A 15,559-nucleotide genomic window follows, 5' to 3' on the forward strand; every position below is an offset into this window, starting at 1 on the left:
CCTTGATGCTTGTGAATGCATCTCAAAACTGCATAGTGCAATGGTGCATGGTTTGTATGCGTTAGTGATGTATGTATCCATGTTGTCGAGGGCCTTTATCAATATTCACAATCCTCCTTTGCATTTTGTTGTTGAGGGCCTTCATCAATGTTCCCAATTCCCCTCCCCATTTTACTGATTTGGTCATTCTATTATTTGATGGAGAACTTACTATTTGTTAACTCTAGTTGCGCGTTTTTCTCATTATGTGGGGAATTCGAAGAAAACGAGGATTTTTTTGGGGGCAAAAATTGATGGCTTAGCAAAGGGGCAAATGGCCAAGGGCTAGCATAGTGGTCACACCAGGTGATGGATGCATAGAATTGAAGGGCCATCCAAAAAGCGGATAGGTGCAGACAACCATAAGGGGGGTAAAAGCCTAGGGTAGTCTATGTAAAAACCCCAATAACATGCCCATTCAAGGGGTGATCCCCCTATCTGTAGGATTTATGATTTATATACACCCCTTCTTTAAAAAAGTACCCCTTTTGTGTAAACTATTTCACTTTTGCAATTAAAAAACCCCTTATCTAGCTCCACAACAAAAATAAAACCCCCTAGCACATTCTATCCACCCACAAAGTTTAGCGGTTCCCCTTGAGGAGGAAACAATCACAAGATGGGCAAACATAATAGGGTATGTGTGTGTGACCAATGTGCAAGTATGCAAGTGCACCGGGGGTTTAAGCATCGAGGCAAAAGCTTATGAAGGCCTTGTAAAGGGCTATAAGATGGGGCCACGAGGGCCTTGTTGTATTAGGGAGCGCAAAGGATGTAGTTGCGATGTGAAAACGGTTGGCTACACATCTAGACACTTATGTGAAGGAGATGGGAGGGGGCAAGTTGCACAAAGCAGATGTCAGATTGGATGGGCGACAGCCTGAAAGCATGACTGCGAGCTTCATGCCATGGATATGAGAGAGAGAGAGAGAGAGAGAGAGAGAGAGAGAGAGAGAGAGAGAGAGAATACTTTTGAGAAAATTAACATTGTCAATTGATGTTGGTGGAAAATGGGCTTAAAATTTAAGGAAAGGGGTTAGCCACACTTGAGAGAGCACCATATTTGAGATTGCTTGATTAGATGCCATTGGTGTAATTTACAAACTTGTGGGTTACCACTAGTATAAGTCGATAGCCTTAGTGTAGCCCCATTATTTCATTTGAAGGGTAAAAATTGCACTAGCATTTTTTCCTTATGGCTCCTTAGTAAATTTTCAAATTGAAGCCTTTCTTTTTGAAGGGAAAATTTTTTGATGTCCTTATCTAAAGGGTAAAAATCCCTAAGAAAGGTTCCACAATTTTTAAAACTAAGGGCTGTGAGTTGATCCTCACCACCCAAAACTATATATATATGTGTGCATGTGTGGGTGTGTGTTTGTGAGGGAGTGAGTGTGTGTGGAGGGTCTATACCCTTGCTCATCCTAAAAAAAAGGCTTGTATGTAAACAATCTTATACAATTGCACTCTCCATTCTTAGAAATCAAATGACAAGGGTTGCGTCTTGGTGTTTGTCCAAAGCACAGGAATCGAATCCACGAGGGTCCAGACCCTTGCCCATCTAAAAAAATAGGGTTGTATGTAAACAATCTTACACAATTGCACTCTCCATCCTTAGAAATCAAACGACAAGGATTGCATCACATGCGAGGGTGCATACCCTTGTCCATCCTAAAACATAGGGTTGTATGTAAACTATCTTGCTCCTCCATTGCAAGCTTGTCGTATTTTATCAAGACAATGAACATAAAAAAACGTGCAAAACTATATTACTGTTTTCATAAATTAGTAATTTCCAAAAGCTTCAAACAACGTATGCACATTTTAAAACACTACAAAGCCCACGAACAAGAAATCCAGTAGCTTCTAAGCCCACGAACAAGCTGCTAAGAAAGCTAGATTACAGCCCGATCAGAGCCCGATCAGGATGGATGAAATAGCAGCTGCAAGCGCGATGCGATGGAACGTGGAGTTGGACCGAGGGTTAAGGTCCCAGAAGCCAGGTAGCATTTGCCTTTTCCTTTCACAAGTGGTAGTGCCATTATGTGCAAAACACTCTGTACATTCTCTGTGTGTATGTGTATGTGTATGTGTATGTGTGTGAGAGAGAGAGAGAGAGAGAGAGAGAGAGAGAGAGAGAGAGAGAGAGAGAGAGAGAGAGAACACGGGTCTATGTATGTGGTATGAAAAATTGATGTGCACTACTGCCATTTATGTAGAAACAGAACAAGAAACCGAGTGTATGTGTGTGTGTGAGAGAGAGAGAGAGAGAGAGAGAGAGAGAGAGAGAGGGGGATTTCTACACGGGTCTATGGCTACTAGCTATGTGGTATGAAAAATTGATGTGCACTAGTGGCATTTATGTAGAAACAGAACATGAAACTGATAAGAATGGCTTGCTATGTCCTCTCCTACCTCCCCGCGGCAAAAGAAGGAACGTAGTCCAGTTGTAAGGGTTTTGAATCTATAAAGCGGGTGCAGGGTGCTGGCTGCACCCATCACATGTGACTTTGCCTATCACTAAATAAAAAAATTACACAAACACATTCTCTGTCTCTAATAAAAAGAACGGCTAGCTATGTGGTGCATGAAAATAAACAAAGGTGGAACTCGGTGTAAGTGCCGCACCCCAATGCTGCTCTAACTACATGCTATATATGCAGGCTATGAAATCAAACTCGGTCTTGTGAACATCTTGTACATGAAATTAGAATTGCCATCCATAAATTTTAGTATGTGATATAGTCTATATTTTTAAAAACTGGAACCAGAGTATGATTGAGATGCCGAAAGTAAACCGGAACTTGGTGGCTTGCCCCACACTTTACCTTTTTAACTTGTCAAGGGATTGTTTTATTTTTTGCCCTAAACTAGAGACACTTACCTTTTTGACTGGACAAAGGGTTAATTGGCTTTTTGACCCTAGACTAGAGACAATTGCATTATTGCTAATTTGCTTGCATGACATTATGTCACGTTGATTGCTAATGTGGTATGCTTGTATGACAGGTTGCCATAGCATGCCATCATGGGCCATGGCATGTTGCATAGACATTGTGACAAGGCATGCATGCTGGACACATGACATGTTGGGTATCAACTCGAAGCTCTTGATGAACCCTATTATTGCCCCGAAAGGGGTTAGAGCACAATCTTGCCACACTTAAATTATTAATACTACTAAACAAGATGAAATGGCATAAAATTAAAGAAGATGGCAATGCTAAAATTTTAAATGGCACTATAATAAGGCTGGAAAGGGCTGAACCCCCTTGTAATATGATTGTATTACCAAGGATTTCTCAAGATACAAGCTTCATGGGCATCACATGCCAGATTTCCAATGATATTCATGCAATGACAACACTTGCAAACATGATTTTTTGAAGCCGGGGTTGATTCCTTAGCTTTTGTCGCGAAGAACCTCATTCCCCAATCCCCAATGCCTTGCCACAAGCAGTTATGCCCATCCATACACAAGCATCTGTATGCCAAGCCGAGACATAGGAGACCTTATGGGTCAAGCACGCAAATGTAGAGTAGGTTAAAAGAGCTTAGAGAAGCTCTTACCAATGAATTTGTTGAAATTTGTAAGTAGAAAGAAGCTTTTGGTCGAATTATCGAACGATAGAAATGCTTAAACAGGTACATATCCAAGAGATAGCAGTTGAAAAGAACTCCTAATGGTTGGACAACTGTAGAACACTTGTGCTTATGTGCTAGGGTTTTTCAAAGATAGAAAGAAGAGTGTGGAATCACACATACAACACACACAAGAGTCCTAAACTACTGTTGTGTATTATGTACAAGAAAAGAGTAATACAACTAAAATTCAAGTACAAGATATGGTTGGGAATGAAGACGTCAAATCATAGCCCTATGACTTACTAGACACTCCTGGCTAGCACTTCGCCTATAGAGAAATGCTCTGTGAAGTCCAACACTGAGGAAAGCAGATGATTATGATGATTTGGTTACTGTCACCATTTGGTCCCTTCACTAGTCTTGACTAGTGTTTCACACACTGAGCGGAGCCAAGGTGTGAATGGGGATTTTCCACATAAGAAAGCTGAAGCATCTATGGACAAAGTTTGGCCTGAAAGATGCATGGTTACAGGAAACGCCCGAAATGGCCATTTTTGAGGGCCGAAATACGCTTCGGGGTAGGTAGGGGACTGAAACGCGTTTCGGTAACCCCGAAATGGCTGCCCGAAACGTTTCAGCTAACAGGGAAATGTTTTAGCTTGCCGTTTCCCACAACACCACACGTTTCGGAGATCTTTCCACCCAAATCAACATGAACTAGTAAGAAAATGTCACACTACAACAACTGATATCCATTTTATTCCCCTTTTATTCTTATAAACCATAAAATTCATGTCATAATGGGATCACATGTGCATACAAACAATCATGAACTTTCAACCTCTCCCCTCCTTTAGCCCTCCTTGCTGACATGGCGTTACCGTTTTCGTTTTGGCTCTCCTCAAAATTTTTGTTTCCGTATCCGTATCCGTTTCCATTTCCGTTTTTGTCTCCCCATTTCCCTCAACTATGGAAAGATGGCCACACAGCATGAGTAGCATGGGATTTTATTCATCAAAGTGACTTACAATGTTTATAAGTCAGTGTGTTCACATATCATTAAAGACGGATTGGACATATTATTATTTTGGGCATCTACAAGTGGACAAAAGGAGGTGCCTACTTGAAACTTGGCCAACAAGCTTGGGAAAAGCACAAAAGTTGATATTTTGGGCTAAAACTTGGAGTACAAGCCAACAAAAGCATAAAGTTGATATTTTGGGCTCAAACTTGGAGTACAAGCCAAGAAAAAGCATAAAGTTGATATTTTGGGGCAAAAAGGGTAAAGTGCTACAAATATAGCTAGTCGACTTCATTAAAAAGAGGTTGGGCTTCTCCTTTTTGGCATGCGCATCCCTCTGGAGCCTTCTCTCTCTCCTCTGCTGGCGGACTGCAGTTTTTCTCTCTCTTCTCTCTTGCACTGGCCGTACGGCAGTTTTTGGGCTGTTTTTAGCAGGTCGACTCCTTCCATAGCTTCCATAGAGCTGGTCGGCGTGTTCCAAAACTCCCATAGAGCTGGTCAACTTCTTCTAGGGCAGCCACATGGCTGGTCCCTTTCTCCCAGAGCTTGACAGGGCTGGTCGACTCATTTTTGGGCAGATATGGGATTGTTTTTGGGGCTGATTTGAGAGCTATTTTGGGGCTGATTTGAGGCTCAGTTTTGGGGCTGTTTTGGCATGGAGTTCGGGGCTGATTTTGGCTACGTACCGGGCTGATTTATGGACTGTTTATGAGCTGATTCATGGGACTGTTTTGAGACAGTTTTCGGATGGCTTTTGGTGCTGTGTTTTATCTTTGCATTGAATATATATATCTGGGCAAGTGATGTGCTGATGCTTGGTGGAAAATCCGGTGCTGTATGCACCCGCATCTTGGTTTATTGTAAAAGCTTCTCTCTAAATAAAGTTGTTCCTACGGGGGGTCGGCCGTTCTGGCTCTCTTCCAACAATGAGAAAGAGAAAAGATCAGAAGTGGGGACTACATTGACCAACAGTTTTGCTATTGAGCTTATGGAAGCAGTTATGAAGCATGAGCAGTAGATAGCTTGGTCTAAGGATTTATGGATTCACAGATTTTATCCGGAATATGGAGTTGGCTTTATGTGTCCATCTTCAGCACTTTTCCATATGGATTATTGTGGATTGTAAATTATTTGAAGATATATCTTAGGATACCTTATGGATATGATGATAAGATATTTCTTTTAATTTCATGACGAATCTGGCGAAGGAAAACTAAGTATACTTTGAGTTTTACAGAGTTGATGCTTTTTGCAATTTATTGTGTTTTTGGACACTTAATCCTTGTATGCCTATACAAGGAGAATTGTGTGTTGTTTGTTTGCCTTGAACTGTTTTCGGTAAACATTATGGTTGAAAAACTTGGTTTATATGGGTTTTTCTTATGGATATGTCGAAGGACCAAGAAAAAGTTTTTGGCATATCTTTGATCAAGGATTTATACATATATGATGCTTTGGCGCATCTATATGGTTATCATTGGCTCGGTGATTCTTGGGCTTTATGTAGAGCTCTATGGCTCCTTTTTGCTTGGATGGAGTATGTTTTTGGCTCTCTTTATTTGGGATGCAATGGACTTATGGAACTCATGGATATCTCATGGATTGAGGATTTTTCTATGGATTTCTATTGGCGGCCGAAATGCCTGTAAAACTATTTGTCGCTGACATATTTATGGAGAACCAAGATATTTATGCCTGTGACTCATTCTCATCTTATGTTCTACATGTGAGCCCACCTCTCCCTTCCAGGTCTATGATTAGGATACCACCACGGAGTGCACGTGGTAGAGTGAACTTGAGCCCACCTCTCCTCCAAGGTGTGGTAAGAGTACCAACACGAAGTGCGTGTAGTAGAGTGAACTTGAGCCCATCTCTCCTCCAAAGTGTATGTTCTGAGATGGAGTGCATGTGGTAGAGTGGACATGATCTAACATCTCGTTGGGCAGGGGACTGTGTCTACGCTTTGTTGGCAGGGGACATACGTCTACGCCCAAGGGTCATGTGATCTAACATCTCGTTGGGCAGGGGATTGTGTCTACGCCAATTGTGGATGGATTCATTCATGGAAGGGTGGTAACCTTGGTGAGTGAATTTTGTGAACTCATGGAAGGGTGGTAACCGTGTTGAGTGTTGCATGAACTCATGGAAGGGCCCTCGTGAGTGTCGCATGAACTCATGGAAGGGTATTTGCCCTGATGAGTGAAGCCTTGTGGAAGGGGAAACCCTAGCAAGCATGTATGGTTTCATGGAAGGGTTGTTGCCGTGGTGAACCATATCGCTTGGGCATGTGTATGGATCATAGGGGTAGTGCCCTTATGCAGTCCAATGGCATGGCAAGATGTTTTGTGGCTATGTATTCTGCTTACTTTTCTTTTGTAGGTACTTAAAGCTACTTATGGAGTTATGGATATTTGGGACACAGTTGGCTCTTGTGCTTGTGTCTGGTTAATATCAGTGCTGACTCTGCATATGGATTTATGGATATTTGGGACACAGTTGGCTCTTGTGCCAGTTATTATCAGAGTTATTGACTCGGGATATGGAAAAACATGGTTTCTTGATGGCTCTTGTGCTCGTATCTGATTTGGGATCGTGGATCTGGATTTATGGCTTTAATGCCGGAACTATGAAATATCATGGATTGGCAGTGCATCTGCCATACTTGAAGGATATCTTAGTGGTATCAGGTTTATACAATTGCAAACAACTGCTTTATAGGACGGAGGGGATCTTGTCACCAGCCTGGACATTTTCCAGTATGAAAGGGGTCTGGTGGACTCCAGGATGTCTAAATATTTGGAAAGTACAAGCTTTGGGAATGGGGGATTATCCTAGAATACAAAGGACCACACTCCTAAAATTTAGGAGAGTTGCTATTTTTGGCCCGACTCCGATGGAAATTCTGTTCGCGTCATCACATCTGGAATTGAGCAGATACCAAGAGTTGGCAAAGTGCCCATGACAGAATGTCTACCAGTTGGAATATTTTTAGAGATAAAGTTTATGGAAGGACCATCTCTCAGATTGGGACATGTGGCAAGAAAGTGGACCAAAGTGAGACAAGTGGCCTGACACTTGTTAGAAAGTGGATCAAAGTGAGACAAGTGGCCTCACACTTGTCACTTCAGCTATTGTGTGGCTCTCCACTTGTCGTTGTAGCCTTCTCTTGCCATTTTAGCTCATGGGAGGCCCAAATCTATAAATTGGAGTCCTCTCTCTTCATTAATAGAGGCTCTCTTGCTGCACACTAGCCTCTACCACCGTTACAAGCTGCCCTAATGATGGCTACTCTCTTTCTCTCTCTCTTGAAGGCTGCCCATGAAGAATACCGGCTGTTGGGGACTGTTTTGGAGGCTTCCATCGCGAAGAAATACTAAAGGCAAGGGTATTTAATCATTTATTATGATTTCTAGCCATTGTACTTGTTGTACCAACCATTGTACCTATTGTACCAGCCATTATATTGGTTGTACCAGTCCTTGTACTTGTTGTACCTGTTGTACCACCCATTGTATCGGCTGTACCAGCCATTGTATCAGTTGTACCAGCCACTGTACTTGCTGTACCAAGCATTGTACTTGTTGTACCAACCATTGCACCTACTATACCAACCACTGTACATGCTGTACCAGCCATCGTACCAGCCATTGTACTTGCTATACCAGCTGAATGGAGCATTGTACTTGTTGTACCAGCTCTATTGCATGAAGACCCATGGTTTTTGGGGAAGAATCAGTACCCACACGGAGGTATATGGATTATATTGTTGGTTCGCCATTTCTACAGCTTGTGTTCCGGCTTGGTAGCCTCGTGTTGGGCTGTGTTATGGCATTTGTATATGGATAATCCGGCATCTCCCGTGGGGAGAGTAAGGTCCTCAAAGTTTGTACATGATATTATTCTCCTTGGGTAATGAAATACTCCAAGGGGGGGGTCGGCCCATTCCGGCCTCTATGCGGTGTCACACGTGCAAGCTCCATTTTCAGCATTTGTGGATGTTTTGTCCAGCTTTTATGTTTTATGCAAAGTGATGATGGATATGTGTTAAGGTTGTGGCCATGTTTAAATGTTTTAATATGCATTGATGGTATCAACAAGTGTGTCAAAGGCCCTAGTCCCCCGGGTGCCTGCGAGTTATAGATGTGACTGTTTGGTCCCTTCACCAGTGTTTCACACACTGAGCGGAGCCAAGGTGTGAACGGGGATTTTCCACAGAAGAAAGCTGAAGCATCTATCGGCGAAGTTTGGCTTGAAAGATTATCACATGCACTCTGCACTTAGTGCATGGTGACAAACTGGCTCATCATCAGAAGTGCAACAGTTGTACAGTTTTAGAACCCAATAGGATGATAATTGTCGTACGCTGTGACCCCATTGTACATCCTCAGTCCAGGATAAGTCAGGCACGAGCTACGTAGGTCATTCCTCAGCCTTAGCGGGTCAGTCAGTCAGTCATGTCCCTTAACCCACTTGGAGAGAATCATTCATGCATGTAGAGTCAGTAGAAGCCTTAGGGTTTGCATCAGAAAGCACTTTGCATCCTGTATAATATGCATTCATATGCCTGTGCATCATTTAGAACATCCTAGAAGCCTTAGGGAATTTACTAGGATTTATCTGGTATTTTTTCCATATTTTATAGTATTTATTTAGCATTTATTGTCATTTATAAATATAAACTTTATTAAATGACCAGCCAACTTGACCAACCTCCAGTTAGTATAAATAGGCTTGCATAGGGCTTAGTGTCTCATTCAGTCTTCAGTGTGCTAAGAGCTTTCCTCCTTAGCCCTAGGAGTTACCTTGCCTTCAGCACTAGACTAGTCTCATCCAGCCCTTGGAGTGCTTGAGGTTCCTTCAACCAGCCTTGTTCATCCAACGCCTGCAGTTCAGCAGTCCCTACAGCCATAGGCGCCTGCATTCAGCATCAAATCAGCCCTGATTCAGCATACAGTCCAGCCTCAGTTCCCAGCCTCAGTTCAACGCCAGAATTCAGCCAGCGTTTTCTGCATCTGTCCAGCCGTACACCTCTGCGTTTACAGTTCTGTCCAGCAGCAGTACACGCCTGTGTTTCTGTCCAGCAGCAGCCGTACACATATGCGTTTCTGTCCAGCAGCAGTACAGCCTGCGTTTCAGTCCTACAGCCTGCGTTTTCAGTCTTGCATCAGTTCTACAGCAGTACCCCGCCTTCTGTGCATCATCCATACATGCAACAGTCATTTGGTGAAGGTAACACATCATTCATAAGCATTTACAGCATTCTAACATAGCTTAGAACAGTCCACCATCTCCTTTTCTCAGCCTCAGGTGTGCAGCCCTTCCTCATGCCCTTGGGAAGAGTGCATAGACTCGAGATCAGGTCATCGAGGTGTTTCTACAGCCGTGTACAGTTCAGCCAATCTCCGATCCTCTGAGATCTTGCGTTTGGCTTATCTACAGTCCACAGGCATGACCCATATTGCCCTATACATCGGGCACTATGCTTACATGGAGTTTAGGCTCATATGCTTTCTAGTCTTTGTTTGTACATTGGTGTGATATGCGGTCTTTACTACCACATTTAAAGCATTTGCTCTCTCTCATGTACTGTGTCCTTTGCTATTGAGATAACCCATATGTGCTTCTCTTGTTCCATGGTTTCTTCTCATTAGCATTTTCAGCTTTTGGAGCATTCTTTGCATCCTTGAAGTCCCTTTTAGGTGGCTGTCCACCTTTTTGCATGTTAAAACCAGCTTTGTTCTTCCCTTTTCCCATGCTTAGGTCAATCTTTGATTGCACCTATTTGACATTGAGTTACTCGGAGGCCAAAGTTGAATTTATGAGTTGCTTCAAAGTTTGATTGGGGTAGATTTCAAGTGCATCTTGATTCAAACTTTCTCTTCTTTTCCAATTGATCAATCTTCATGGAGGGAATCACTTCCGATAGTACCTTCCAAAACTTTGATACATAAGAATGATTGATTCCCCCTCTCTTTGTCCTAACCAATCCCGTGTTCCCCCTCTTTTTGACCCAACCAGTCTCACTTTTTGGGTATGTTCTTCGCAAATTTGGGAGGCTGAAACTTAGCATAAAACTTGCTTTTGAATTCAGGCTTCAGCCCACGTAGCAATCGTGTTGCGAGAAAGCTTCTCGGCCAATCACCAATGTGCAGTGGCCCTTTCAAATACATGCCAACGCTTCTAAAGCTTTGATCCCTTAGTGAACTCTCCCTCATGAAAAGCAATCTCAAACTCAAAGATGAAAGTTAAAGCTTTGGTGGAGTCAACTCACGAGTCACCATGGTAGTTCTCAAATTTTACTGATTTGTCTCCTACCTTGAACTCTTTGGTCCTCTTATTGTGATGCACATCCTCCTCACCAATGTCGGCTCTCCTCTTGCCTTTATATGCATGAGGAACATAACGCTGCAGTTCCTTCCTTGTAAGGGCAGAAACATGAGTCGGTTCCCTATGATAGATACCTAGAAGTGAAGAAGCATGCCTGCGAGATGGGGTTCCATGAGTAGTGAAAGAAAGTAACAGGGGTGGGTTAGTCCCTCACCAAGGGAGTGGCTCATGAAGGAGTCACCACTTAGCATCTCACGGGAGAAGCTCACCATTGATTCTTGGAACAGATAACATTATCATGAATGACCCATAATCCCATTTACATTGGTATTTATACTCCACCCAAGAGTTCACACCTACTTACTAGTTGTCCATGGCCTTGGGCCCATAATGCTTTCTTACAAACCATCCCTTCCCCAATGGTTTCGTCCTCGAAACCTCAAATGAATACCCCAAATTCGGAGAAGAATGTTCCATGTGGCTGAATTTACACCAACCCATATTGCTCTATCAATGCTTCATATCCCTCCAATGCTGAAATAGGTTGCCATGAAGCTTCTTCCTTAGGTAAACCTTTTACATTGAACAAGATACTCCACCAAGGTACGAGTGCGAAGTACCTTTTTTCTTGTACCCAAGATAGCTTCTGGAATGTATTCAATCATTCCCTCTTCATTCATTGGAGGTAACTCATCAACCATTTGATCGATCATACCCATATATCCTTTCAAGTGAGAGACATGAAACACATCATGAATCTTTGTTGTAGATGGAAGTAAGAGTTGATATGCAACCTCCCCAACTCTTCGTATCACTTGATAAGGACCATAATAGCGATGAGCTAGTTTGGTGTTGGTGCTTCCCTTCAAAGACGCATATCTTGACTTTGGTATTCTCAAAAGAACCCAATCTCCCACTTTGAATTCCAATGGTCTTCGATGAACATTGGCATATTGTCTCATTTTCTCTTGTGCAACCTTCAAATTACTTTTGCATTGTTGCAACAAAGCTTGCATCCTTTCAGCTTCCTCCTTGGCATTATGGTTAGAAGTCTCATATGTACCCACCAACATAGGCAAATTGACCTTGTAACCATATAAAGCCTCAAAGGGTGACATGCCAATGCTCACATGATATGTTGAGTTGTAAGCAAACTCAGCCAAAGGTAACCAATCATCCCATGTGCTTTGAGTATCATGACAATAGTGGCGTAGATATGTTTCCACCCATTTGTTTACTCTTTCTGTTTGACCATCGGTTTCGGGATGATAGGCGGTGCTTGGAGTAAGCTTGGTTCCCATATATTCAAACAATGTTCTCCAAAAAGTGCTCATGAATTTGACATCGCGATCACTCACAATTTGTGACGGCATACCATGCAACTTGAAAACCCCATCAACAAATTGCTTGGCAACATTTTGGGCTGAATATGTGACCTTGGAAGGAATGAAATGGGCCACTTTGGTCAATCTATCCACCACAACATACAAGCTGTTCCACCCTTTCTTTGTGCGCGGAAGGTTAGTAATGAAATCCATTGATATATGACTCCATTTGCCTTCGGGAATGGGCAATGGCTGAAGCAAACCTCCCGGTTTATGTGTAGGATCCTTATTCAATTGACATGACCGGCACCCACTTACATAAGCATGAATGCTCTTCCACATCCCCTTCCAAAAGAAACTTTTCCTTATTGCATCAAAGGTTTTGTAGACACCCAAATGACCAGCCATAGGAGTACAATGCATCTCTTCCATGATCTTCTTGATAAATGATGAAGTAGGAACCAAGTAGACTTTTCCTTTGTAGTAGAGGAGACCATTTTTCAGCTCATAATGGGGTAACTCTTCACATACACCTTGCTGTAATTTCTGCACTATTTGTGAGGTTTCTTCATCAAACAAGTACTCTTCTTGTATCTCCATGATCCAATCTTTATGCACCTCAGAAATAGCATACAATGAGCAGGCCCACATACGAGACAAGGAATCGGCAACCACATTTTCTTTGCCCTTTGTGTATGTGATTTCAAAATCATAGTTTTGTAGTGTTGCTACCCACCTTCTTTGCTTAGGAGACAAATTGGGTTGTGTGAGGAAATACTTCAGCACCCTATGATCACTTCTCACATAAAAATGACTCCCATATAAGTAATGGTGCCATTTCTTGATAGCATGGAGTATAGCAATCATCTCTTGCTCATACACATGGAGTTCTCTTTCTTTGTCATTCAGCTTTCTACTTTCATAAGCAATGACTCCATGGTCTTGGTAAAGTACCGCACCAATCCCTCTTCCACTTGCATCTGCCCTTATTGTGAAAGGTTTGGTGAAGTCTGGACATACTAAAATAGGTGCTGATGTGAGCATCTTCTTCATATCTTCAAAGCTTTTGTTGGCAATGGCATCCCAAAAGAAGGTTTCCTTCTTCAATTTGTCCGTCATTGGGGCTGCAATTTCTGCATAGTGGGCAATAAAGCGCCTATAGAATGAAGATAACCCCAAAAATCCCCTCAATTGAGTAGTGTTTGAAGGAACCGGCCAATTCCTAATACATTCCACTTTCTTTGGATCCACACAAATGCCATCCTTGCTCACAATGTGACCCAAATATTCCACCTCATGTGCCATGAAGGTACATTTTGTCTCCTTAACATACAACTTGTTTTGCCTCAAGACCTCCAAAACCTCTTTCACATGCTTCAAATGCACTTCCTCATGTTTGCTATAGATAAGTATGTCGTCGAAAAAGACCAATACAAACTTGTAGAGGAAAGGTTGAAGCACTTTGTTCATCAATGCTTGAAAAGTTGCCGGTGCATTGCATAATCCAAACGGCATAACCATGAATTGGTAAAGACCCCTTTCTGTACGAAATGCTGTTTTGAACTCATCACCACTTTTCATCCTTATTTGATGGTATCCGGAACGCAAATCAATCTTTGAAAAGCATGTGGCACCCTTCAACTCATCCAAAAGATCATCCACCCTTGGTATTGGAAAACGATTTTTGATGGTGATCTTATTCAAATCACGGTAATCAATGCACATGCGGAAAGTACCATCCTTTTTCTTCACAAGTAGCACTGGAGAAGCAAAAGGAGATTGACTTGGTTCAACCCATCCCATGTCAATGAGTTCTTGGACTTGCTTTGCCACCTCTTCCTTTTCAACCTTTGACAAACGATAGGGAGGCTTGTTGATTGGTTTGGCATTTGGTTCCAAATCAATAGCATGATCAACACTCCTCTTTGGCGGCATTGATTTTGGCATGGTAAACACATCTTCATAATCCTTGAGTAGCTTAACCATGTCCACATTTTCGATGCAATCCTTTTTGCTATTATCTTCCTCTTTGCAAAGCTGTAGTACATAAACATAGCCCTCTTTCTTGAACTCTTTCTTCATTTGAGTAGCATTGATCATGAAGAGCTTGGACCCTTGCATTCCATTCAATGTAATAACCCCTTCATGATGCATAAAACTCATGAAACTTTTCTGTAAGTTCATGGTAAAAGAGTTCAAAGTGGACAGCAATCACATCCAAGTACTATGTCAATTGGTCCCAACTCAATCACCAAAAGATCAACTTTGCAAGAGTAGCTCTTGGACAACTCCAATTCTGTACTTTGACACTTCATATTGCAACCCATTGAATCACCATTGGCCACTTGCACCATGTGCTTGTTTGGTAAAGAAGTTGGTTGCATTTTGAGAGTGTTCAAAGACCTTTTATTGACAAAACTATGCGTGCTTTCAGTATCAATGAGTGCATATGCTGTTCTCCCATTCACCTTGATCTTCAATCTCAATGTGTTGGCACCCTTACTTCCCGCATAAGCATCATGAGAGATTGTACACAAGGTAGTATGTGCACTATTGTTTTCATTCCACACGCATAGAGGCATCCCATCATCCATTTTGTCATGAGCAAACTTTAGTTTCCCACCCGGATCAAAAGGAAACTCGGGATTTTCTTCATCAAAACCATCATCATGAGAACCTCCACCCTCATGAGGATCTTCCCATCCTAAGGCATCATTGCATTCAAGGAATTCCTCCTCCTTCTGATTAGCATTGTCCTCAGTGATAATGTAGCTTATGGAAATATCCTTGGATTTGCATACTTTGAAGTGATCCTTGTTCCATTTTTCTCCACATTTGAAACATAGACCTTTGAGCCTCATTTCATGCAAACGGTCCTCCTTGATAACCTTGCTTTTTGAACCCCCATTTGCTGGCTTGGACTCATTGTATGTAGCTTTGTTGGACATAAATGGTGGTTTAAATGGAAGTCTATTAGACCCTCTACCATACACGGTAGGAAATCTTGGAAGATTAGGTCTTGTGTTTGCATGAGAACCCATGTCAGTCCTTGTGATCACTTCCCCTTTGATATTCCCTTTGCTAGCCCACTTTGTCAAGTACTTCTCTTCATGAATTTCTGCAAGCATCATTGCCTTCTTCAAAGTGGCGGGTTCATGAGACTTGACATCACCACCAATAGGAGCTTTCAAGCCCCTTATATACTTGACAACAAGATAATGCTCATCAAAGTCGTCCAAGTATAATAGAAGCTTTAGAAACTTAT

The 15,559-nt window shown here is 42.2% G+C and overlaps 1 protein-coding gene across 5 annotated transcripts in view; it reads left to right on the top strand.

The window, feature by feature from the left end:
• Positions 1-1,844: 1,844 nt before the first annotated feature.
• The window catches only part of EMB1895 (ARM repeat superfamily protein), a 49,269-nt gene continuing 35,554 nt past the window's right edge, over positions 1,845-15,559 (top strand). For 2 of the 5 annotated variants that reach the window (XM_086804272.1, XM_086804290.1), the window contains exons 1-2: positions 1,885-2,039; positions 3,046-3,129. In XM_086804272.1, coding sequence (XP_086660398.1) covers positions 1,964-2,039; positions 3,046-3,129 — 160 coding nt within the window. In that variant the 5' untranslated portion in view covers positions 1,885-1,963. Of the gene's footprint in view, positions 2,040-3,045; positions 3,130-15,559 lie in introns of all 5 variants that reach the window. The other 3 variants (XM_086804282.1, XM_086804306.1, XM_086804299.1) reach the window with 3 other exon arrangements.

The sequence above is a fragment of the Cibotium barometz genome, chromosome 1 (assembly GCF_041138505.1).
Source record: "Cibotium barometz isolate CiBa-2024 chromosome 1, ASM4113850v1, whole genome shotgun sequence".
NCBI lineage: Eukaryota > Viridiplantae > Streptophyta > Polypodiopsida > Cyatheales > Cibotiaceae > Cibotium > Cibotium barometz.